Below are 26,098 nucleotides of genomic sequence, written 5' to 3' on the forward strand. Positions count from 1 at the left end.
AAAATTTGAAAAATATTGGGGAGATCCTGAAAAAATGAACTTCTTGATATTCTATGCCAATATTTTGGATCCTAGGGATAAGATTGAGTACATGCCTGCCCAATTTGCCCAGTTGTATGGTGATGAAAAAGGAAAATCATGTTTTGAAAAGATTCAATCTTCTATGGTTCTGCTGTTTAATGATTATACAGCCACCTACCATGTGCAGTCTGCATCCCCTACTGTGCAACCTACCCAATCTGAACCTGTCCATTCTCAAACTTCAGTTGGAAAACCTCAGGCTAGAATGAAAAGCCAGCTTAAAAAACAGAGAATGGAGACTGGTGGAAGCAGTAAAGAAACTGAACTCCAGATTTATCTAAGTGAAAAATTAGTGGAAGATGAAGAAAATGTGGACTTTGATGTCCTAAGATGGTGGAAGGTTAACAGTGATAGATTTCCTATACTCTCTAGAATGGCAAGGGATGTGCTGGCTGTTCCCATTTCAACTGTTGCCTCTGAGAGTGCATTCAGTACTAGTGGTAGGGTATTAGATCCCTTTAGGAGTTCCTTAACTCCTAAAATTGTTGAAGCCCTAGTATGTGCACAAGATTGGTTGAGGGCACCCAATCATCCAATCTCTGTTGAGGAAAACTTGGATGATGTTGAAAGACTAGAGAAGGGTACCTTTTCTAACTTTTCAGGTTTCAACTTTAGAAATTGTTAATTGTTACCTTTATTCTAAACTATTTTTTGTTTATCCTTTTTGTGCAGAATTGTCCACTGGAGCTGCTGGTTCTTTACCAAGTGCTGTTGGAACACTTCCAACAATTGCTGTAATACTTTTATATAACATTGCTTTCTGACTTTCTGTTTAGTTTGATTGATAAATGTGTGGACTCTTTGAGGCAACTCAGGTAAGATTCCAGAACTGCTAATTGCTAAGTGGCTTGGTAACTTTTTTATAAATGTTGCTGCCCTTAGGCCTTAGCCCCTTACTCAGTTACATCTCTGGAATTCTGGTATATCACTTCCCTTCCTCTCATATTCTCCTATCTGTTTAGTTATTATGGCTATGATGATGCTTCCACCATTTGTCTGAATTAAAAGGACTTTGGGTGTTTGGTATGTTACTCTGAGACAAAACTCATGAAGCAATTTCCCCCCAACTCTAAAATGATATGAAAAAAAGCAATCTGAGCCTATCTTATTAATTATTATTACTCTACTTCTCTTTGTCTTTATTGGCTTTAAAGTTTAAATCGTTTAATGGTTTTATAATTGAGCAGGAAGATGAGAAATGGATGAATGCTGATTGCTAAAGGCTGATTGGTGAATGTTGAATGCTGACTGCTGAGTACTTTAGTAATTAGTATTTAGTACTTAGTAGTTTAGTGTTGTTGATTTTCTCATTTTGTGAACTTCATTTTTGCTTTTTGAACTGCAATATGTAATTATGTAATTATGTATGTAAATGCCTACATAACTTTGGTAATTTAGTTTAGGGTTATTACAATATTACTTATTAAGTTTCAACATTTTTAAAGTTTTTTTTATTTTTATTTTGGTATGTTTTATAATCCGACTACAAACCGAAATCCGAACTCAACCCGACCGTATCCGAACAGGTGAAATCCGAGAGGATTTCCCTCTTAATTCGAACGGATTGGGGTAGTTTTCCCCAATCCGAAATTCGATCGGATGGACGGATTGGTCATCCGATCCGTCCGAACCCGACCGATGCTCAGGCCTAACAGGAATGGTAGGAAGGGAAAAACCAGCAGCCCCAGATCCTGTGGTTCCAATTCGACTTACTCCAGTAGCCAAGTCTGCAAAGTGCAATTAAAAACAAATAAATTATAATTTGAATGCAAATTTAAAAAGGTAAAAACAGAATGTAAATTTTAAAAAAATTACCTTGTTCAAGCTTTTCAACATCATCAATATTTTCCTCAACCTTAACTGGTTGATTTGGTAACCCATCCAGTCATGTGCACATACTAGGGCCTCCACAATTTTAGGAGTTAAAGAACTCCTAAATGCATCTAATACCCTCCCACTAATACTAAATGTACTTTTTGAGGCAACAATGGAAATAGGAACTGCTAGGATTTCCCTTGCTATTTTGGAGAGATTAGGAAACCTCTCACTGTTTAGCTTCCACCACCTAAGGATATCAAAGTCCGGAGTGTCCTCCACAATTTTTTCACTTAAATAGACTTGAAGCTCTGTTTCTTTACAGCTTCCACTAGCCTCCATTTTTTGCCTTTTGAGTTTGTTCTTTAACATATTTTGAGGTCTACCAATTATAGTATGAGACTGGACAGGAGGCACATCTGGTTGGCTACCAGAAGATGAATCAGAAGATAATTATTGCACATTGACAGAGTAGGTTGTTGCATAGTCACCAAACAATTCTACCATGGCAGCTTGGACATTCTCCAAATATTTCTTCCCATTATCTTTACCATACAGTTCTTCAAACTGGTATGACATAGATTCCAACTTATCTCTTGCGTCCAAGATATTAGCAAAGAAGATCAAGGGATTCATTTTTTCAGGATCTCCCCAATACTTTTCAAATTTAGTTTTCATTTGGGATCCCATAACCTAAGAAAACAATGAATTAAATACAAATAGCCAAACACAAATTCATAAATAATAAGAACCACTTATAGTCTGAAAATGATAAAATCAGAAAATTACCTCTGTAGAACTACCAACAACAATCATGCTACTCAACATGCAACTTAAATCAGATATCTTACTGAATAAACTGTTAGAGGTGACATATAGAGAACCAGAGATTCTCACTGTCATCTCATAAAATCCTTTCAACAGAACTACCAAGCATTCAACAGATGTCCAGTCAAGAAAAGAAGGGACAGAATCACCCAAATCAGCAGCAAATGAAGGCCCATTCAATGAATATGCATCAAACACAGTCTTGTATTGTATGGCAGTGCTAAGCATCATGTAGGTGTTGTTCCATCTTGTTGAAACATCTAGCCGTAAAGGACATTTTGCTTCCACCCCAAGCAGTTCTGCAAGCTCTCTGAATTTTTTGAGCCTTGCAGGTGAGTTCCTCATCCATCTAACAGAATCCCTCATCTTCTTAACAGAACTATCTGCAAATTTTAACCCATCCTGGACCACCAAGTTTAAAATGTAGGCTATGCACCTCATGTGAATGTACTTACTCCTAACACTGGTTGTACCCCAAGACAACAATTTGGACTTAAAAAAACCCATAGCTATATCCCCCAGTCAATCAAACAACTCTCTAATGCCTTAGCTATATGCTCACCCTTGTGAGAAGAAATAGAGACAAAGGATATGATTTTCTTATTCAGCTTCCACTGATCATTTATGAAATGGGCTGTAATGCACATATAATTGATCCTCTGGACAGAGGTCCAGGTATCAGTAGTCAAACTAACCCTTTGAGTGTTAAGTCTAAACAGCTTCTTAAGGTTTAATCTTTCATCAAGGTAAATCTGGTAAATGTCCCTTGAAATTGTCCACATAGAAGGTATACAAAAATCTAGGGCAAGCAACCAAAATGAACCTTTTAAACCCTTGCCCCTCCACAAACCTAAATGAAAGCTCATCAATAATTATCATCTCACATAATGCCCTCCTAATGGCTTCCTGATTAAAAACCCAAGTCCCTAATTCCCCCAACAACCCTTTCAGAACCCCCCTGAGTATCAAATAATGTCACAGCATTGAAAGTAAGCAGTGACTGCCTAGTCTCCTTAGAATGTGGATTTTTTAGACAGGCAACCATATGATTCCTTAAAGAGGAAGTGTCATGTTTTTTAGCCTCACAATGATAGACTTTAGCACAGTATAGGCATTTCCCCTTTATTACTTTGTTTCCAGAATCATGGATCTTTTCAAAATGTTCCCAAACTTTAGATCTAGACTCAACCTCCTTCCTCTTCTTTGCATGAACAGCAGGATTAACCTGAGGCTGCTGAGCAGTTGTCTCAGTGCCTTGGGCTACTCCTCCATGCCCCTCCTCAGTTGAGGGTGGAAGTCCAGATTGAGTGGCACTATCCATCTACAAGGATGGGCACCACTTTTCTGTTTGTGTGACAGAAAAGCCACATAATAAATATACAAAGAAATCCAGAATCAGACACAATAGTTTATGTCATCATTTTTTCAGATTTAACAATTGGCAATTAAGGGTCATACATCCATAAACTGATAAACATAATAACATATACAATTATACAAACAAATCCAGATTCAGGAACTCACTCTAGTTCATCATTATTTGGATTTGAGTTAATTGTTAAGGGCTTCCACCAATAAATGGAAATTCCAACACTGGAGATTTCACATTTAAACCTTTAACTCGGATTGGGACATTACAAATTTACAAGGTAGAAATCACAACATCAACACTCAGAAATTAGTTTCTAAAAGGCTTCTACCAATAAATGAAATAATGGCATAATATATCACCAAATATTCATCACAGTCTCACAGAGTCACAGAAGAGACAGAACATAATACATCTCAGTATGACAATATCTCACATAAATCAGGAATTCAAAATATATAAAACTAGGGTTTTCGATTTCACAATGCTTTCGCAAAATATTCACCACAGATCATCATAATATAACACAAAGTCACAAACATTTCTTAAAATAAACTAAGGTTTACGAATTACTTAATTTCTCTTAAATAATCCCCGGAGAACAAGGGTTTCTAATCACCAGTTCACCATGATTTCCACCACTCAGAGTCTCGACTTTCAACGGCCACCGCCCACCGGAGAACCAGAGACCACATAAATCAGAATTGGAGAATCGGACTATCGGAGATTCGAAGAACAAGAGAGAACTCAAACTCAGAGAGTGAGTCTAAGAGAGTAAGAGATTAGAGACTAGAGAGTAGAGACTACAGAGTACAGAAGTGCAGAGAGAAATGAGAGACTGAGAGAGTGAGAGATCGCAAACCCTAAGTCAGCTGCGCAGATGGAAGAATGAAGACCAAGTCTACATCCGCATGCATATATACCTTGATGGAATGACGCTGTTTAGTACATAGCTTTGTGAATTCTAGGATAGTTCGGATATTCGGACGGGTTGGATGTCAAATAAGCATCCCCCACCCGAATCCTCTTAACCGACGCCGTTATGAGACGCGGATCGGGTATAGAGAGTCGGGTTCGGTGCGTGACGGGTTGCGCCGTTTCAGCCGTCGGGTCGGACAGATTTGTCAGGTGGGTCGGATTGTGCACAGGCCTACTAACGTCTTCTTTAGTTAGGCTCAGGTCATACGTTGGTATTGTTATTAATGATTATAGGGAACTTATGTCTTCTGCTTTAGTTCGTTTTTTCCGTTTAGTTCCTAGACAAACTAATTTAGTTACTCATACTTTAACTTCCAAAGCCTATCTTTAGGCTACTTTTTTGTACTAGAAATATGTCCCTCTGACTTTATTTCCTCTCTTTTGCAATAATATACATAATCTTTATTGCTTTAAAAAATAAAAGCGTAATGGCAACGAGCCAAAAGAATTTTGGGATTAAAAAGAAATATAGAAGAGGCAAAGAGATATAGTTTAATATTTTGAAATTTGGGGGTGGTTTTGTTATTTTAGTACATATTAGGGGATGTAAGTGAAATTATCCCTTGTTATAAAATTTGATTCGAAATCTTATTTATCCAAATCCCAAATATTTATAGTTTATTACCCTCTGTCCCTTGCCACCGCTTGTACGCAATTCCCCTCTTTCCTCCGCCGTATTCCGCCGCCGTTCCTCCTTCCGATGACCTCAACTCTACCCTCCTCCTCTCCTTGGCCCCCTAACCCTGCAAGTCCCAGCCCCAATCGCCGCCTCCCGTCACCGATCTTCATGGACGACAATTCTCCTCCGTCTCAGCCCTTAGACGCCGACGATCACTCCTCTCTCTCCGACCTCTCCGGTATCTCCGCTGTTGTCTCCCCGGCTCCTGCGGACGACGATAACCCCCGCTCTCAAACTTCTTCCCCCACCACTACTTCGCAGAATGTTAACCCTAATCCGGTTCCTCAAATCGTGGACTCCTCTCGCCCTACCCTCCTCCACCTCTCCTTCAACCAGGACCACAGCTGTTTCGCTGCTGGCACCGATCGAGGATTCCGTATCTACAATTGCGATCCCGTCCGAGAGTTTTTCCGCCGCGATTTCACCAACAATAATGGCGGCGTGGGCGGCGGAATTGGGGTTGTTCAGATGCTATTCCGTTGTAATATTCTGTCGCTGGTTGGGGGAGGGCCGGAACCACAGTATCCTTTGAATAAGGTCATGATCTGGGACGATCATCAGTCCAGGTGCATCGGAGAGCTATCCTTTCGCTCCGAGGTGAAGTCCGTCCGGCATCGGAGGGATAGAATTGTGGTTGTTTTGGCGCAGAAGATATTTGTGTACAATTTCGCAGATTTGAAGTTGTTACACCAGATAGAGACTATGGTGAACCCGAAAGGATTGTGTGAGGTCTCGCAGGTGTCAGGGTCTATGGTGCTGGTTTGTCCGGGGCTGCAAAAGGGCCAGGTCAGGGTTGAACACTATGGCTCAAAGAGGACAAAATTTATAGCGGCTCACGATTCGAGGGTATCATCTTTTGCTCTAACAAACGATGGGAAATTGCTTGCTACAGCAAGTAGTAAAGGGACTCTTGTGAGGGTGTTCAATACTTTAGATGGATCATTGCTTCAAGAGGTACATTATATATGAAGTAGCATTTATTTTAAGTTTTGCTTACTATGAGGTTTGGTTTTGGTGCAGTGGTCCTCTTTTGCACTGATTTTGCCAATAATTCAAGAAAATTAGGCTTTTCACTTTTCACCTTTCTACATCTATCTGATATTATGTAATCAGAAATATGCACTTGTTTCATAGCGTAGAAACTCTAGTTTTAACCTGCATGAATGTAGTAATTACAGCAGGGTTGCATTTACTTGTTTGTTAAGATTATTGCTTCTTTTATTCAATGTAGCTTAGGAGAGGTGCAGACAGAGCTGAGATTTACAGCCTTGCTTTTTCTTCCACTGCCCAATGGCTAGCTGTCTCAAGTGATAAAGGAACTGTACATGTTTTCAACCTAAAGGTTGAATCAGGATCTCTAGGGGTTGAGAGATCTCGTGATCCAACTGATACAAGTTCAACAACTCCATCAACTGTTTCACATCTCTCCTTCATTAAAGGTTAGTTTGATCTGTGATTTGTAAATGTCGTATCCTATTCTGCTGATTTTCTCCCCTAATTGTAGTCACTACAAATTTGACTTTAATGCTGAGTATCCTCTGCTTTTATTCTCATATAAAACTAAAAACACACACAAATTGAATATGGTGGTGGTGGTGGTGGTTAAAAGTTTAATCTAATTTAATACTCCATAACAATTTATGTTAATTAATAATTACTACTACACTAATTTTTATTTCTTTATAAAGTTTTGTATCCTTTCATTTTTGGTAAAACTAATACCTTTTAGGTAAACATTCTATTTTCTAATGCGATAATAGAACAGGAAGTTTTGATCTGTAATTCATTAGGGCCAAAGCCAAAGACCTAGGAGTTATGGGTTTCCAGTATTTCATATGAGCAAAAGATGTCATGTATCCAATGCACAGATTTTGAGAAGACTGTAACATAGTTACTTAGATGTAGGTTTTTAGTGAATATATGTTCATGCTATCTCACTTTTCAATATTTGTCATGCAGGTGTGCTGCCAAAATATTTCAGCTCTGAGTGGTCTGTGGCCCAATTTCGTTTGCAAGAAGGTTTACAGCACATTGTTGCCTTTGGACACCAAAAAAATACAGTTCTTATACTTGGCATGGATGGCAGGTATGAAAGTATTTGTTGTTGCTGGTAATAGTTTTCTTTTGGTATAATACAAATCATTCGTTTAGTAATTAACTGTTTGTCCAGATATTTTGAATCATTTCCACTTTGTGCAGCATTTGAAGTTTGGTAAATTATCTTTTTGTTTTCTCAATTATTAGTTAGTAGTTGTACTAGGAGTGCACTCTTTGCCAACTACCATGTAGTGTGATAGCATCCAATTACCATTCCAAATGGGTGGTCATAGTTCAAACCCTGGTGGGGGCTTAGATTCTTTGGCCTGAAAATGTTTGAGAAAGTATAGAATAGATATTACCTTGTAAAGAATTATGAGTATTTCAAAAAAAAAAAAAATGAGTGCAATCTTTGGTGTTCCCCGTAGAATTTACTTATCATGAGATATTGGGCTACTAGTAAGATGTCAGTTTCGGAAATCTTACTTAACCTTGATGTAATTCAGGATTACTCTAGACTAATTTCCTTTGGTGAGATCAACTTTATTTCTTCATGCTAAACGCATATAGATTTACTTTTAACGAATGGAAGAGTATAAAGAAAATCATAACGAATGCTAAACCCAGTGGGCATCATGCACTCTTTGGCTTTCGTTTATTGTCTAAGACAATTCATATTTACTGACATTCATATTGTGCAAGTTTGCGTTTGAAATTTAGCTTCATAGTTGCAGTTGGTGTGTCCATTGCTTTCATTTTGTGCCAAAAGAACCAAGATGCATAAACAAATTTAGTTTGGTGTATTGAGTATCACAGCTAATTGAAAGACTGGATCAATATATTCACTTTGTTCATATTTGTCAACTTGAATGAATTGACTCACATTGTTCATATTTGACAAGTTCTATACTTCTCTCTGCTTTGCCATCTCTATCTGGACAGTTAAAGGCCTCTGATAACTTTTACTTCATTTACTAATTTGCTGAACCACCTAATTTTACTCAAAGAATTGTTTCCATCTCTAATCATGTAAATTTTGCAGTTTCTACCGATGCCAGTTCGATCCAGCAGCCGGTGGGGAGATGACCCTCCTTGAACATCAAGATTTCTTGCAACCTGAGGAGAGCTTCTGATCACGAGATTGGAACATAAATATTAGCCAACAATTTCTACTATTATGACCTGGCTCTGAGATTATATTAATTTATTTACCTTGTGAACGAACATGAACTGTAAATATACAAGTGGTGACATTTGGGTCAGTTTTATCTTAAGATTGGGGCTGTATATAAATTATCTTTCTGCAATTAGCCTAATTGCTATAAATGTCTTTGGCAAATGCTCTTGAATCAATTTGCTTTCTGTAGCCACTATAATGAGGTTATTCCACTTTTGATTTCTTGATTATAGTGGTATTGGAGTATGTGAAGTTTGGTAAATTTTCATGGGCTGTTTGGAAAATGTCATTGATTTGATCAATAAGCTAAAATAAGTGTTGGATAAATGACTATTTGCCTTAGTCAATTGATATTAATCAGTTAAAATTTCAGACGTTATTGGTTTAACGATATTTTTTGGTTCCCAGACAAGCTGTTTCAACCTCCTCCAGAATGCATAACCTTGGTGAAAGCTTTAGAATCATCCCTAATTCAACCTTTAATCTAGTCAAGCTTCCACCTAACGTCCTTCTTGTTCGCACTTTCCACACTAATGTTGATGGACTTTATTACTACAGTTAATTTCAAAAAATGATTTTGTTCAAAATTTAGTCCTCCAATTAAATATCAATTTAATAATTATTAAATTTAAGGGTAATAATATAACGCATATTACGACAAATTCTATATATCAAGTTACTCATGTGATCGAAAGTGAGGAGAAATTAACACTACTTAATTATAAATGATGCCGCGCATATAATTCTATGAAAAAGAATGAATACATGATGGAACCTATGGAGCTTGAGCTGGCTCTCTCAAAATGCTTGCAATTGGCGAGATATGGAGTGCTCCATACTTGCCTATCCTAACGAGTACATCATGCTGAAATTGTTGTGGCTTGGGTGATCCATGTATTGATCAAGACATTCTGGCTATGGAAGCCAAAAAAAAACCGAAGTTCATCTACTTAATGGAAACCAAGGTTAGGTGTCTTCATGCAGATAAGCTGAAAAATAAAATGGGTTTTGATTGTGTTTTATGTTAATAGAGGAGGAATAAGAAGTGGTTTGGCTTTGTTCTAGAAAGATAGAAATTCCTTAAGCTTGCTTAGCTACTCAAAAAATCATATCGATGTGAAGATTAGACTACTCAAGACCTCAGCTTGAAGGCTTACATGTTTTTATGGGTTTCCCGAGCGGAAGTGTAAACATCGTTGTTTCCCCAAAAATAGTGTTATATGAAATTATTGGCAAAAACATTATCTCAATCCTGCTAGGATACAAGGAATATGAAGATTAGTCAAAGAATGAAACAAAGAATAAATCTTTCATACAAGGTGAGATTCATATTTCCAAAACCTCAAGGATCAAGACATTAAAGAAGATTATAAAAGGACCTCTTCCCCAAGAAAATCGACAATGCACAAAATTTCCCATATATTGTCTTTAGAGTTCAATGTATTGAGAGAAAAGTATAAGTGTTTCTTATACCGTTCTAAGTTCACTAAGGAGTAGTATGAGAGGTAGGTTACAATAGAGAGATAGAAAAATAAGTATATTGTGTAAAAGTGTTTTCAAGTGGTGTTGACATGTGTTCTTTTTATTTTAAAGTGAAGTTCAAGTGGTTGTCTGGCAGGACGGCCATGACCGTCTAAGGAAGATGGCCATCGCCAACGAAGGAAGACGACCATGTCCGTCTTCTAGATCTGGAACGACCAGTCCCCTGGAACCCATCAACCTCCTCTATAAATCAATCCATATCCATTAATCTTAATCCTTTTCAAACACTTTGATCTCATCAGTTAGATCCTCCTCCGATCCTCCCCTCTCCGCAGCTGTTGCCATCGATGCTATTGTCGTGAAAGAAAAGGTAAAAAGGATGAAGGAGTTTTAGACGACACTCGCTTCAGTAATGGGTGTTTGGGCTTTCTGCAAACGGTGTTTCCGTCGGAGCTCTGTTTCGCAACCGTGAAATTCTTCCACCGCCTATGTAATTGGTTCTCCGCCTACTACTACTACTACGACATAACAGAGATTGACGGCGTGAACCTCACCCGCGACCTCAACTCCACCACCATCACCTTCGGTCTGAGCAACAACGACTCCCTGATGGACACCTTCAACGGCGTGAGCATGGTGTGGGAGCACGTGGTCACCCCCGATAGTCCACCACCTTCACGTGGCGGCCGCTCCCGGAGGAGACAGAGGGGACTGGAACGAGGGCAGCGGCTAAGGCTGTAGCCCTCGTTCCAGATCTAGAAGACAACCATGACTGTCTTCCTTAGACAACCGTGGCTGTCCTACCGGACAGCCACGATTATCCGTAAAGAAGACAGCCACCGGCTGTCCAACGCGGATAGTCGTGGCTTTTTTTTTTAAAAAAATTAATTAATTATTTATAAAAAATAATATTTTTAAGTTTTAATAAAATACAAACATTTAACCTGATAAACAAGTCAATTTGGACTTAACTGAACAATTTTACCGATTTAGAAGACTTGAATGAAACTTTTTTTATTTAAAGGACTCAATTGCACTATCCACATGACTTAGGGGACCAATTTGACACTTTTTTCAAATATAAATAATTGAAAGAACTAAAAAAAAAATGCTTTTACTCTCGTTTCTGAAATAACGACGACGTTTCTTTCTCGCCGCATTTAAACTCCTCTCCTGATCCCAATTAGGCGGGGCGAGACAGTCTTCTTGGCGCGGAGCATCGGACACTGCGAATGCCAGGGTTTAAAGTTCTTCGATTCTAGGGTTCACTCTCTCCCCAATTCCTATTGTTTTCACAAGGTAATCAATAATCCTCTTTCAAATTTTCCTCGTAAATTGTAGTTCCGTAAATGAATGTTCATCAAATACCTAAATTATGTTTAGTTATTATTTTCTTAAATTATCATTTAAAAAATTTCCCATATTCTCCGAAAATGAGTTGTTATTGTATGCATAACAAATTTCGCTTTACGGTCTGATTGCTTGAATTTCATTGTCTCTGGGCTAAGTCTAACCATATAAAAATTTCAGCCGATTCTTTGGGTATTGTTCTTGTTTTTCTAGCTTGCTGACAGCTATACATTGTTTGAAAAATTGTGTAATTTTCTTTTGGTGTTATATTTCAGTTTTACTGGCAATACTGAATTGGTAAATTCAGATTTTGGGCAATCATTTTTGGACATGTGAACTATGAAACTAATATTTATTTTAGGGGAAGTGGGGGGTGGGATTGGAACCCAGGCTTAATGACTGGAAAGGGGAGTAGCTTACCATTAATCTGGACCCAAAATCTTCCAAAGAGCTAAATAACTTGTTCTTGTGTTGGTATTATGAAGTATTCTGCTATGTTCCAAATTAGTCTGGTTTTAGTTTCTTGGTAGCTTTTTGCGCTAAATTTGTGTTTATACCTGTGCCCTGAGCAGGTTTATTCCGGGAACATGGCTTCTGACCAGGTAATTGCTGAATTGGTTGGAATGGGATTTGAATTCTCTGATATTACAGATGCTGTAAAAGCAGTTGGTCCATCAGTAAGTCATGCAATTGAGTATATATTGGATGGTTCACATGGAAATAAGGGGACATCAACTAGTAGTACATGTGTTGCCCCCAAGACCAATTCTAGGCAGAAAAGAGCCCCTAATGCCTTGCCTGCTTTTGATAGAACGAGGCAGTCTAATATAAAAGAATGCCTGAAATCAGCTTGCAAGCCTATAAAAAGGAAGTACAATGATGAACCTGTATCACACTGTGAATCAGAGGCATTGCAGAGGACCCTAGAAGGTCCTACTGAGCTTCTTCCTGTGATGGATACTGATATGTGCAATGCACATGAAACATCTGTACCATCGAATTGCAAAGATGAAGAGGTCTTTGGCCAAGATTGGGAAAAGAAGGTCAAAACTTTGTTGGTCAAGCACTTTGGGTTTTCTTCCTTGAAAAGTTTTCAGAAGCAATCTCTGGAAGCTTGGTTGAATCACAGAGACTGCCTTGTGCTTGCAGCAACTGGATCTGGTACCTGTCATTCCCTTTTCAAATTTGAGCAATTTTAGCATCTGATTTAAATAAGTAGCTTCTGCATCTTGAAATAATGACCTTTCCACAGGGAAATCTCTGTGTTTTCAGATTCCAGCATTGCTCACTGGTGAGGTTGTCGTTGTTATTTCACCATTGATAAGCTTGATGCATGACCAATGCTTGAAGCTAGCAAAACATGGAATATCAGCTTGCTTTCTTGGATCTGGTCAAATTGATCGAAGTGTTGAAAAGAAAGCAATGAATGGTTTGTATAGCATTATATATGTATGCCCAGAGACAATTTTAAGGTAAAGGGCTTGTCAATGTTCTGATATTCATATTTACAATACTTACAAGCTTTTTGAAAGTTATAATGTTTGGCATTTCTTGGCTTCTTACAGACTAATAAAGCCACTCCAAAACCTTGCTGAAAGCCGTGGAATAGCTTTATTTGCGATTGATGAAGTTCATTGTGTTTCTAAGTGGGGCCATGACTTTCGACCAGATTATAGGTATATATTTCTTTTTCAACAATTCAACCTTTTTTCTTTAAATTTATTTTATAAACCTTATTTATCTTTTTTGTCTGTTTCTGTAAAATTTAATGAGCCTTCAGTGGTCAAACTTTGTCTTTGTTGTAAAATTTAGACTATTACAGTTTTCTTAAAATAGCAAGTATTCATATTTGTAATTGTTGAATTTTATAATGCTGCACATGATGCCTGCACTAGGTTGGGCTAATAAAAACAATCTTACTCTATATTGACTTTTCTGAGCTGTTCAGCTGTTGTGTATACTACACATGTAGTATATGTGTGAATTCATTTTTCATGCAAAATTTATTTGAAATCCTTAACAATTTAAAAAAAAAAAAAAAAAACAAAAGAAGTATTACTCCTTTCTAGCTGTCTGATGAATAATTAGAAAATTTGAATATTTCATACATTTCAGGCAATTGTCTATTCTGAGGGAAAACTTTCGAGTTGACACTTTGAAGTCCTTGAAGTTTGATGTACCACTAATGGCATTGACTGCTACTGCTACTAATTGTGTTCGTGAAGACATTATTAAGTCAATAAAAATGTCAAATGAAACCCAGATTGTTTGCACTTCATTTTTCCGGCCAAACCTTCGATTCTCTGTAAGTTCTTTAGTTCACTCCCTATCTGTTTGTTTCTTTGTCTATTCTTACATTTCTCTTTACTTACTTTATAGTTTACATTCATGTACTTATTATTATTATTGTTGTTGTTGTTGTTGATGATGTCTTGTCATAGCTTTAATGCAAGTTCATGATGATTTCTGTGGGTATTAACTGTTTTTTTTTTTCTCCCACATTTGCAGGTAAAGCATTCTAGAACATCGTCCTTGGCTTCCTATCAGAAGGACTTTCAAGAAATAATAAGTACTTACTCAACAATGAAAAAGTTTAGAAAAAATAATTTAATTTCTCCAGATCTGGAGGATGTCACTGCGATCTCTAGTAGCACTTCAGATTGCAGCATTCCTGAACTTGAAGCAATGCTTGAGAATGATGTAGACAACATTATTAATGACGACGCTTTCTCTGAAAATGATGATGAAATAGGTCTTCCCATGAGACATTCCTTGCCTGCTTCAAAGGAAAGAGAATTATCAGTTGAATTTCTAGAAGATGAAAGTGATCTTTTCCAAGATGTCGATGATTTAGATGGTAAAATCTGACTTCTAAGTACTTTCTAAGGCACTGAATTCATGATAATCTGAATCCAAGACACTCAATTAAAATATAAGATTTGACTGTATTTCTCAGAGCACTTTTCCAAGTTCAATAACAAATCCCTTATCCCTCACCTAAATGAGGTGCAAAGCATTGAAAAAACACTCCCTCTATTCCAAACAAATTATCTAATTTCACTTTGTGTCTCAACAAAATCGGTGACCAACATTTTATTGTATTTATTTAAAATTTTGAGTTCTGATTCTTGAGACAGGTAGTACTTATTATGCTATTGCTTAATATTAATTCTTTCTCTTTTTTAATTTCTAATTTTTATATCAAAATTCAAACTCAGGGGTGCCAAAACTTATTAAAACTTTAGTCTAATTAACAAAAAAATTAGTAAATAGGACATTTAACGAGGCATATTGTGTTAAAAATAATTCTTCTGGCAATTTCTAACTATTTGTTTGGAGAAATAGGGAGGAAACTGATCCTACTTTTCTAACTATTAAATCCTTTGAGCTAATTTGTGAAACATAAATCTTTCCTAGTTAATGACTTCAGCCACTTCTGGCTTTAAAGAGCTCTTATGGCTACGCGTCCCTTTTAGATACAAAAGCTAAGGCCACATAGTTTATTTTATATTGCTGCAGTTTCCTGTGGTGAGTTTCATGGACAACCAATCAAGGACTTCTGTGCTTCTGTACCACTCAGGACTGTTGATCTACCCAGTAAAACAGAAGAGAGACTAAAGCTACAACATGAACCCTTGGAATATGGACCAACAATAATATATGTTCCCACTAGGAAAGAAACATTAAGCATAGCAAAGTTTCTATTGAAGTTTGGGGTAAAGGCTGCTGCTTATAATGCAAAGGTATTTCTTATGCATGCAATCATTTGAGATGTAAGAAGGTTCTGTTTGGTGTATTGGGCAAGTACTTCTTGTTGGTTACATCATAGGTTTAAGCCCTAAAAACAACCTCTTTAAAAATAAATGTATTCTTGCAGTATCCTCCTTCCCGAGACCCTGCATGATGCATGAGCTACTCACTTTTCTTATAAGAATTCTGTTTGAGGATTTTCCATACCCTGCAAGGCTTTATTTTATGATCAATATTCTGCATGGTGCATAGTATCCTAGGCTGGAGAATGCACAAACCCCTTAAATTGGATTAAAATATATAATTAGTTTTGAGGAAGGTGCATATGTTTTAACCATGATAGTTGAATTTCGAAGGCTAGAATTGTACATTTTATCATCTGTAAAGTTTAGTCTTTTCTAGACCAATATAGACTGACAAAGAAGGTTGTTCTTTTGATACAGATGTTGTGGTAGTCAAAGTGTAACAGTTTTGGTTCCCTTTTCTCTTTTACAGTTGCCGAAATCACATCTAAGACAGGTGCACAAGGAATTTCATGAAGACTACTTGCAGGTAATGGTTATGTATGAGATGATGGAAGTGGTGATGAGCATTTTGCATTGGTATTTGAGGGTAGTGTAGGAAGGGTTTTCAGATGCTTCTTGTCCAATCTGTTTCTTTTGGACCGTATTTTACATATTGCATTTTAAGTCTTGATTACACAGCTGCATCTTCCTTAATTTATACAATTGTTATATCTGAATATTAATTTACTCACTTTACTATTGCATTGAGATAAGAACACTTTTCTCTTTGGTACCAGGTTGTTGTCGCAACAATAGCCTTTGGGATGGGAATAGACAAGTCAAATGTTCGTAGGATCATTCATTATGGTTGGCCGCAGGTATATTTCACAACTTTCATGTAATGACTCATGATAGATTTCCTTATAACTCTACACCTCTATTTATTTATTTTAATTTCTTAGAAAACTCATCGTGTCTCTACTTTTGCTTGTATAGCAGTGCAAGTGATTTTAAATATTATTCTCATTCCTCAATCCTATAATGGAGCTCATTTATTTTTCTTTTAAATGTTTTAAATGGTAGACTTCTTATCTGATTTCATGCACTGATGCACATCATAATCTTCTCTTTCTATGTTTTCTAAGATACAATTTCAATTTGATTTTTTGTGCTACTTCGTCATCCTAATTATTATCTTGTCTAGAGTTTGGAGGCATATTATCAAGAGGCTGGACGAGCTGGACGAGATGGAAAGTTGGCAGATTGTGGTCTGTTCATTATTATCATAATCTTGATACATAAACATCTTATTTGAAAGAGACAAGTGTTAGAACCCGAGTGTTCTGTTTTCACAGCAATATAGTGATACATTTTTATTAATAGTAGTAATTTATGCACCCTATATTATCCAGAAGTCATATCCAGCCATAGGTTAGATAATGCATGTATAGTTGTATACTGAGGGTATTTGTTTGCTATGTGAACAGTTTTATATGCCAACCTATCAAGAATACCAACACTTTTACCGAGTAAAAGAAGTGAAGAGCAGACAAGACAAGCATATAAGATGCTATCAGATTGCTTCAGGTTTACATTTTAATCGATGTGCTGCTTTCAGCAGTGGTTTGATTTTCATCTCATAATTTTATTTGATTGTTCTGTACAGATATGGAATGCAAAATTCTCAATGTCGGGCCAAAATGCTTGTGGAGTACTTTGGCGAGAAGTTTGGCTTGCAGAAGTGTCTCTTGTATGTCATTAAATTGCAACTATCATGCTTTGCCACTTTGCTTGTGTACTGGATACGCTGGATCTTTCAACATCCTTTTATTTATTTATTTATTATTATTATTATTATTATTATTATTATTATTATTATTATTATTATTATTATTATATATATTTATTTTGTTGGTGGTGGTGTGCCGGTGGGTTTGACTATCAGCTTGTTGACATTGATTATTTCATGGTTATCAATCTCATTTAATGCCATTTTCCTTCTGACATATCTTAATCATCCTTCTTGCTTGCAGGTGTGATGTCTGCATTAATGGACCTCCTGAAATGCAGAATCTGAAGGCCGAGGCTGCAATTCTCATGCAAATTGTTTATGCTCATTATGTGAGTACCGCTTACACCTTTTCCCCTTCTTTTAGTTGTGTTATGTTCACATCATGGTTTCTACCAAATATGTAGTACTCCTAGGACTTCAGTTTTTATTAGATCTATAATGTCTCAGGGTCAAAGCAGTTATCCAGACATCTCGTATGATGGTGATATCACACGCCACAGTGAAAAAAGAAGAAAACTTTATGAAAAGCCAAATATCAGGGAGCTTGTCAGTAGAATAAGGGAACAGGTAATTTGTTTAATTGATTATCTCCATTCACAATGCTTCAACTGAAAATTCATTGATAATTGTCATTATTTATAATAGGAATGCCAAACACTTTGGAATCTTGCTCTAGTACATGGAATGAAAAGTTAATACTCCCTCCACGTCATTTTTTTTATATGCCACAACAAGCTTATCATGGAGCCCTGTTAAGTCGTGGCGCCCACCGACCACCTTGTCGCCTAGAGGCTTCGCCTTGCCGGAAAATGGAGAGGCGAGTTCTGGCGTCCCAGTCGATGCCATGGACGCCGACCCGGCGTCCAAACCCGTAAACCCGAGCCATTTTAATTTAATTTAAAAAAAAAAGGTATGACCCAATAAGAATAGAGAAGAGAGAGAAGAAGAAACATTTTGCATTTCTCACCGTCGCTCTTCAGACGCAGTGCGTTGACCACCTATAACCACTGCCCTTGGAGCGTTGTTGCCCTCCCACCGCTGTCGCCCTCCCAGTTCGTGAGTTGTCTTTCTTTGCTCTCTCATAGCATTAAGAAGTCGGCCGTGTCTATAAAAAAAGTGGTTACATTTCTAGCACTTGCAATCTTAGATTTAAACTCCACCAACTTTCCAATGTCCTTGTTAAAAGCTAGAAAGGGTTCTTGTATTCATCTAACTTCAAGTTACAAGTCTATATATCGGTCTACAAGAGTAAACAATAATAAATAAAGAAACTATTCATCTCCCCAAGGCTTTAATTACTAAGGCTAGTGAGCTGCCCAAGACTTTTAATATTCCCACACTCCCCCTCAAGCTAGAGCGTATAAATCAAAAGCTCTCAGCTTACTACAAATGTATTCAATCCTAGGTCCACAGAGAGATTTGGTGAGAACATCAGCAAGTTGATCATTTGATCCAACAAATGTGGTAACAATGTCTCCGGATGCGACCTTCTCTCGTATAAAGTGGCAATCAACCTCAATATGTTTAGTCCTTTCATGGTAGACAGGATTAGACGCAATGTGGAGCGCTGCTTGATTATCACAAATTAATTTCATAGGACCATGCTTATAGAAATTGAGTTCTGTAAGAAGTTGTTTAACCCAAATTAGCTCACATATTTCAAGTGCCATTGCTCGGTATTCAGCTTCTGCGCTTGAGCGTGCAACCACATCTTGTTTCTTACTTTTCCAAGAGACAAGATTACCTCCAAATAGAATACAATATCCTGATGTTGATCTCCTATCCCAAGGACATCCAGCCCAATCTGCATCTGTATAGCCAACAATTTCTGTATGTCCATGATCTTTATAGAGCAACCCTGTACCTGGAGACCTTTTCACATATCTCAATATTCTGACGGCTGCATCCCATTGACTTTGACATGGCTCTTGCAAAAATTGGCTAACTACACTTACAGCAAAGGAGATGCCTGGTCCAGTGATAGTCAATTACAATAGCTTGCCAACTAATCTCCGATACTTGGATTGGATAGGAGCTCCCTCTGTCTTGGAAGAAGTTTGACATTTGGATCCATGGGCGTGTCAATTGGTTTGCAATTTGTCATTCCTGTTTCTTCAAGAATATCCAAAACATATTTTCGTTGAGACACATAGATACCTTGTTTGGATTGAGCAACTTCAATACCAAGAAAATACTTCAATTTTTCAAGATCCTTTGTCTCGAAATGTTGAAACAAATGTTTCTTAAGCTGATTTATTCCTTCACCATCATTCCTTGTAATGACAATATCATCAACATAAACCACAAGATATATACTTTTTCCAAGTAGATGTTTATAGAAGACAGAATGGTCAACCTTGCTTTGAATCATGCCAAATTGTTGGATCACATCTCTAAATCTCCCAAACCAGGCATGTGGAGATTGCTTCAACCTATAGAGAGAGCGCTTAAGACGACAAACAAGATTAGCTCCTGTCTTAGCCACAAATCCAGGTGGCTGCTCCATATACACTCCTCATTCAGATCCCCATGTAAGAAGGCATTCTTTATATCCAACTGATACAATGGCCAGTGATGGTTGGCTGCCATTGAGAGTAAGAGGCGGATAGATGTGATCTTGGCCACCGGTCAGAAGGTATCCGTGTAGTCAATGTCAAAAACCTGTGTGTATCCTTTAACCACAAGTCGGGCTTTGAGTCTATCAACTTGTCCATCTGGACCAACCTTCATATTATACACCCATCTACAACCAACCACAGTTTTACCAGGAGGTAAAGGTACTAACTCTCAAGTCCCGGAAGAATATAGTGCTTTCATTTCATCAACCATTGCTTGAGTCCACCTGGATGAGTTAATGCCTTCTTGACATTGTTTGGAACAAAAGCAGTTGACAAACTAACTAGCAATGAAGGCACAATATGATGGAGACAGACGTTTTGGTGAAAGGAAATTATAGATAGGGTAAGGATTTCGAGTGGATCTTTTACCTACTCGACTGGCAATGGGAGAGTCTGTCGTGGTGTTTTGGGCATGGGTAACAATGATGTAGAACATGACTCAACTGGATGTCTATCCTTTTGGGAATCTTGACGATTGTGTCGTTGGTAGGTGTACAACAATGGTGGAATATGTCCTTCCTCTTGAATGGTTGGAGTTGGTATAGTTCTTTTATGAATAGGTATGGTCCTTTCAGGAACAGTGGGAGATACAGGTTCTGAGAAAGTAGGAACAGGGAGAATTTCTGTGATTTCAATGGGTTCCCCTAGGAAATTAGACTCAACGGAGGTGGAAGAGAAAAAAGGTGTTGTTTCAAAAAAGGTAACATCGGAAGAGGTATAAAACTAGTGTGTTCTAGGACAGTAACACTTAAGCCTTTTTTGAATGCGAGAATACCCAAGAAAAACACATTTTATTGCCTTGGTATCAAGTTTATCATGCCCTGGAGAAGTATTATGAACAAAGCAAGTACACCCAAAGATTCGCAATGGAAGCTTATGGAGAGGTTCCTGTGGACGTAAGATATGAAGAGGAATTTTTCCTTGCAAAATAGAGGAAGGCATCCGATTTATGAGATAGCAAGAGTGAAGTATAGCATGCCCCCAAAAATTCTTAGGTACCTTGTTATGAATAACCAAAGTACGAGCTGTTTCAACAAGATGACGAATTTTTCGTTCAGCAACTTCATTTTGTTGAGGAGTTCTAGCACATGACGATTCATGAAGTATTCCATTTGAGGAAAAGAAAGAAGTGAAAGGGTCATAAAAATATTCTCTTGGATTATCACTGCGTAAGATTTTGAGAGATGCCCCAAATTGATTCACAATTTCATTGTAGAATTTTTTAAACACATCAAATAATTCAAAACGGTTTTTCATTAGAAAAACCCAAGTGCATCGAGAGAAATCATCAATGAAGACAACTAAATATAAGAAATCCAAAGTGGATGAAACTCGACACGGTCCCCAAACATCAGAGTGAACTAAAGAAAATGGGGTATTGGCCCTCTTATTCACTCTACTAGGATATGAAGCTCTTGAGTGCTTCCCAAGCTGACATGATTCACACTCTATGGTTTTTAAGTTCGAGAATCCAGGAACCAGTTGTTTTAATTTATTGAGGTCAGGATGTCCTAAACGACAATGGTTAAGAAGGGGTGAAATAGAAGCCAAGCAAGCTGTTTTGGTATTGGCGGAACATGAAAGATGGTACCCTCGTGATTCATATCCTACACCAATTGTCCCTTTTGTTTGACGGTTCTGAATAACCCCACCGAATCGAAAGAAAATGTGACAAGGCAATTAAGTGAGTGAGTAAGTTGATTAATTGAAATCAAATTGAAATGGCAACCAGGAATGTAAAGGACATTGGATAAAGACAAAGAATGAATGGTGACTTTTCCAACTCCTATAGCTTTTCCTTTTGATCCATCACCAAATGTGACATCGGGAAGAGAGTCTGAGACCTCAATATCAGAGAAAAATGAGAGATTACCAGAAATGTGACCAGTGGCTCCAGAATCAAGAATCCAAGATGAATAAGATTTTAATGCAAGAGCAGTATGAGACAAGTTGGTCCTGGCAACTTTCAGCATGCTGCTTAAACTTTCATGTTTTGCCATAGCTTTCAGAAAAATATGAAAAAATCACCATATAATCGCAGACAAGGGACGAACTGATTTGGAAATTTTGTCGGAAAAGGGATGATGAACAGTCACCACGGTTCATCGGCGGTGGGTGTTTGAGAGAAATTTCAGGCCCCAAAAAAGAGGCTCTGATACCATGTTAAAAGCTAGAAAGGGTTCTTGTATTCATCTAACTTCAAGTTACAAGTCTATATATAGGTCTACAAGAGTAAACAATAATAAATAAAGAATCTAGTCATCTCCCCAATGCTTTAATTACTAAGGCTAGTGAGCTGCCCATTTAATTACTAAGGCTAGTGAGCTGCCCAAGACTTTTAATATTCCAATAGTCCTCTAGCATGAGATCAAGACAATGTGTTGTACAAGGAGTACAAAATAACGTAGGAATCCTCTCTTCCAAAAGTCTACCGACTGCCGTATAATTAGCCTCATTTTCAGTCACTATTTGAACAACATTGTCTTTGTCAATTTTTTCTCCAGCAATGTAGCTAACATTGTTGCATCGTGTGACTCACTCGATGCATCAACTGACTCTAAGAAGAAAGTCCCCTCGAGACTATTGACAAAGAGGTTAATCAAGTGTCTATTCCTCGCAAATATTGCATAGTAACAGAGTCAGTAGTACTAAAAAAGTGTCTATTCCTCCTATTGCTTCCAAGCAAGCTGATGCTTTTCTTTCAACTTGTCAATTTCTTTTCTTGCTTTCTCAAGGAGAGGTACCCATAACCCATGAAAGCTAGGAGGCTTCCATTCGGGTCCCATTTGTCCAACTGATTCAATTATAATTTCAAAACTCCTTGAATTTGCCGCGTTGAACGGTATGCCACAGAAATTTGCTACATGCATTGCTGTGTTCCCTATTTCTTCCTTGCTCCTTGTACAAGCTTCAAGTGTTATTTGAGTAGGACCCTTGGAATGTCTCTCCTTAATAACTGTTTCAGGAATCTTTCTAAGCAATGCTGCAAACGATTGATTTTGTTTTCCCACTCTTGGTTGCAATTCTGCAAATCTTAAGGTTGATTGTTTTCTTTTACTAGCCGTCCCGGAACTTGGATAAGTAACAGAATCGTGAGATGATGGTTGTCTTTCTCTCGTTGACAATTCTTGCACATCATCATCCTCACCATCATCCAAGATCACCCTTGCTTTCTTCATCCTTGATGTGCTTTGAATATATTGTTGCTTCTCCCTCATAATTTTCGTAGTTCTTTTGGGACATTTGACAACATCTCCATAACCGGCCGCAAGGTGTTGTTTTAATCGCTTATTCCCGAATGCATTTGCTTGTGACAAAGCGAGCATTCAATCAAGTCTTTGTTCGTCAAGTCCGGCCTAAATCCGTATTTCCATCCCGGATCATTGGATTTTGCTTTGCTCTTAGGATTGGTAGATGGATCATAGCTTTCATTTTCAGCCATATCCTACTGCACAAACAATGAAGGGAATTTTTTTTTTTTTAAAAAAACAAGTGGCAGGCTGGCAGTGTACTGCCCAGTAATTCCAGTGAATCAGCATTCAACAACAAAATGAACAAATATAGTATTATTATTAAGTTAATAACTTAAAATAATAATATATTATATATCATTAATCAATATAAGTTATAACCTAAAACCAAAGAAAAAAAGAACAATGGCAGCTGGTTGAAAACCAAAGAAAATGGAGAGGAAAGAAAGACGACTCACGGACTGGGAGGGCGATGGCTGTGGGAGGTCGACGCACTGGGTCTGAAGAGCGATAGCGAGAAATGCAAAATGTTTTTCTTCTCTCTCTTATTAGGTCATGCATTTAAAAAAAAAAATTAAAAATGGGTTGGGTTTGGACGCCGAGTCGGCATTCATGGCGTTGACTGGGACACCAGAGCTCGCCTGGCCATTTTCAGGCTAGACGAAGCCTCCAGGCGTCCTCTCTCCACCGACAGGACGCCGTGAACCGTGATAAGCATGTGCCACCGTTTCTTTCAAGATAAATGTAATTTTATAATTTGGATAATTTATTAGGTATATCCTCAATGAAATAGTTGTCATAGTAACCCTCTAATAATCTTTTCAACTTTAATTCTGTTTCATGAAATTGGATGTAGGCATTAAAAATTTCCTGCAGTTTCATTCCATAATACGTGTCTCTTGTAACTATTGTGAATTTCTATTATAGTTACATTTACCTCACACACGGGTGTCCTTAAATTAAATGGTCAACTCAATTGGAAAATCCTGGCTCTAGCTTCACATACACTTGGCCACTTGGGCTAAGGTGGTGCAGGCTCTGTTGAACTTGTACCATTACCAGTTTGGTCTACCACTTTATTTATTTTTATGTAGCATCAAGAATTTACCACAAGTGAAGTCTTATGGTGGCGAGGTCTTGCCAGAATTTTAGAAGCAAAAGGATTTATAAGGGAGAGCGATGGCAAGGTAAGACTTGTTGTTTTGAGTTGCGAGTGCAGTTCCAAGTGTCCCCCCAAACACACTCGTCTTTGTCCAATGCTCTCTACTCTTTATTGTGTCATTTTTGTCTATATTCAAAACCTCATTTCAACCAATAATTTATGATGTGTTTGTGTGATTGGCAATGAACATTGCAGAATCATGTGCAGATAAGATGCCCAGAACTAACGGAACTGGGAAGACGATTTCTGAGGTGTGAGGGAGAGGGAGAGGGAGAAGAAGCATTTAATGTATATCCTGAAGCAGATATGCTACTATCGACAGCCACAGCCCGAGCCACAGCACAGGGCAAGCCATATTCTAGCTTTGCAGAATGGGGAAAAGGTTGGGCTGATCCGGAGATCAGGCGCCAGCGTTTGCAGAGAAAGCGGTTATGGAAATCACCCAAGAAAAGAAGAAAATCACATAAACCATTGCCCAGTACCAATACCAATACCGTTCGAGGAAGGTTAACCGCAAAGCTCTCTGCAAAGAAATGACACCAATTCTTTCAGTATATTACACCCATTTGCCTTCAAGACTATTCCTAAGTGTAATAGGAGAAAATAGTTTGGATGGATCAACATCAATTAACAATGGGATATTATTTTTAGGTTTTTTTTTTTAATGGTATATAAAATTTTATTATTCAAAGTACAACAAATTTGCATGGCAGATTAAATTAATAAATCAACCAACGCTGAACCAAACCTGTGATAACTGATAAGATACAACCCCAATCAATTATCAACTAACTCAATCAGCTATAAAGCATTTGCCAAACACTCCCTAAAATTAAGTCTTGAAACTCTTTGGATGTCAAGCGCCGCTTAGTTCAACGACTTCAATTCCCGAATAGGAATTTTAGTGGGATAGCACGTCAAGTGTTAGGTCTCTTCCCTTGCATAGCTACTACTAGGGCTGTTAACAAACCTCGTTTGTTAAGGTTTTGTAGTGTTTGTGTTCGTTTATTACGGTTTTTTTAAAAATTATGTTCGTGTTCGTTTGTTAAGCGTTCAGTAGTGTTTGTTAATGTTCGCGAACACGTTCACGAACATGTTCGTTAACGAACATGTTTGTTAACAAGCATGTTCATGAACATGTTCATTAATATTTGTGAACATGTTCATTCACGTTTATAAACACGTTCGTGAATGCTTAATAACCAAACATATGAACATGTTCATGATCACAATTCGTTCGTGAACAAGAAATAATATATGTTCACGAAAAATAACCAAACAAGTAATACAATTACAAAGAGAATACAAACAAATACTAAACGAACACAAACGAGTTTGTTCACGAACACTAAACGAGCTTGTTCGCGAACATTATTAAACGAACACAAATGTGTAAGACTTACCCATACGTGCCTTAATTATGTGGTGCAAGTGGACTAGGCCCATTAAGTAATTGGTTGGAGAGGACATTAGGTTAAGTCTATATTCCACCAATATCTACAAATTTAATAAGAGCGAATAATGTTAGGCCCTTAACCGGAACAAATAAAATGTCGGTACTAATTGTTTCTTAAAATGAATGGTTCATATTATTTTGATTTTAGTATCTTTTAATGATTTTCCTTATTTACCCTCTATTATATTATTTTCTTCCCTTAAATAACCCTAAATTCCGTTAGTTTAAACTTTAGTAAATGAATATTCCGTTAACTATTTATTATTCT

The 26,098-nt window shown here is 37.5% G+C and overlaps 2 protein-coding genes across 2 annotated transcripts; both read left to right on the forward strand.

Annotated features, from left to right (window-relative positions):
- The first annotated feature begins 5,659 nt into the window (after window positions 1-5,659).
- Window positions 5,660-9,176, forward strand: LOC109155387 (autophagy-related protein 18a-like). Its single transcript, XM_019303081.1, has 4 exons — window positions 5,660-6,704; window positions 6,982-7,189; window positions 7,710-7,836; window positions 8,830-9,176. Exons 1-4 carry the CDS (start codon window positions 5,772-5,774, stop codon window positions 8,918-8,920), a joined length of 1,359 nt encoding a protein of 452 aa, XP_019158626.1. The 5' UTR covers window positions 5,660-5,771; the 3' UTR covers window positions 8,921-9,176.
- A 2,429-nt stretch (window positions 9,177-11,605) lies between these two features.
- On the forward strand, window positions 11,606-25,061 carry LOC109155385 (ATP-dependent DNA helicase Q-like SIM). Its single transcript, XM_019303079.1, has 16 exons — window positions 11,606-11,745; window positions 12,369-12,957; window positions 13,049-13,268; window positions 13,362-13,472; window positions 13,912-14,101; window positions 14,305-14,653; window positions 15,316-15,539; window positions 16,042-16,098; window positions 16,349-16,429; window positions 16,756-16,819; window positions 17,039-17,138; window positions 17,218-17,301; window positions 17,585-17,672; window positions 17,791-17,910; window positions 24,307-24,399; window positions 24,570-25,061. Exons 2-16 carry the CDS (start codon window positions 12,384-12,386, stop codon window positions 24,909-24,911), a joined length of 2,697 nt encoding a protein of 898 aa, XP_019158624.1. The 5' UTR covers window positions 11,606-11,745; window positions 12,369-12,383; the 3' UTR covers window positions 24,912-25,061.
- The last annotated feature ends 1,037 nt before the right edge of the window (window positions 25,062-26,098 follow it).

Source organism: Ipomoea nil, unplaced genomic scaffold (genome assembly GCF_001879475.1).
Source record: "Ipomoea nil cultivar Tokyo-kokei standard unplaced genomic scaffold, Asagao_1.1 scaffold2701, whole genome shotgun sequence".
In the NCBI taxonomy this organism is placed as follows: domain Eukaryota; kingdom Viridiplantae; phylum Streptophyta; class Magnoliopsida; order Solanales; family Convolvulaceae; genus Ipomoea; species Ipomoea nil.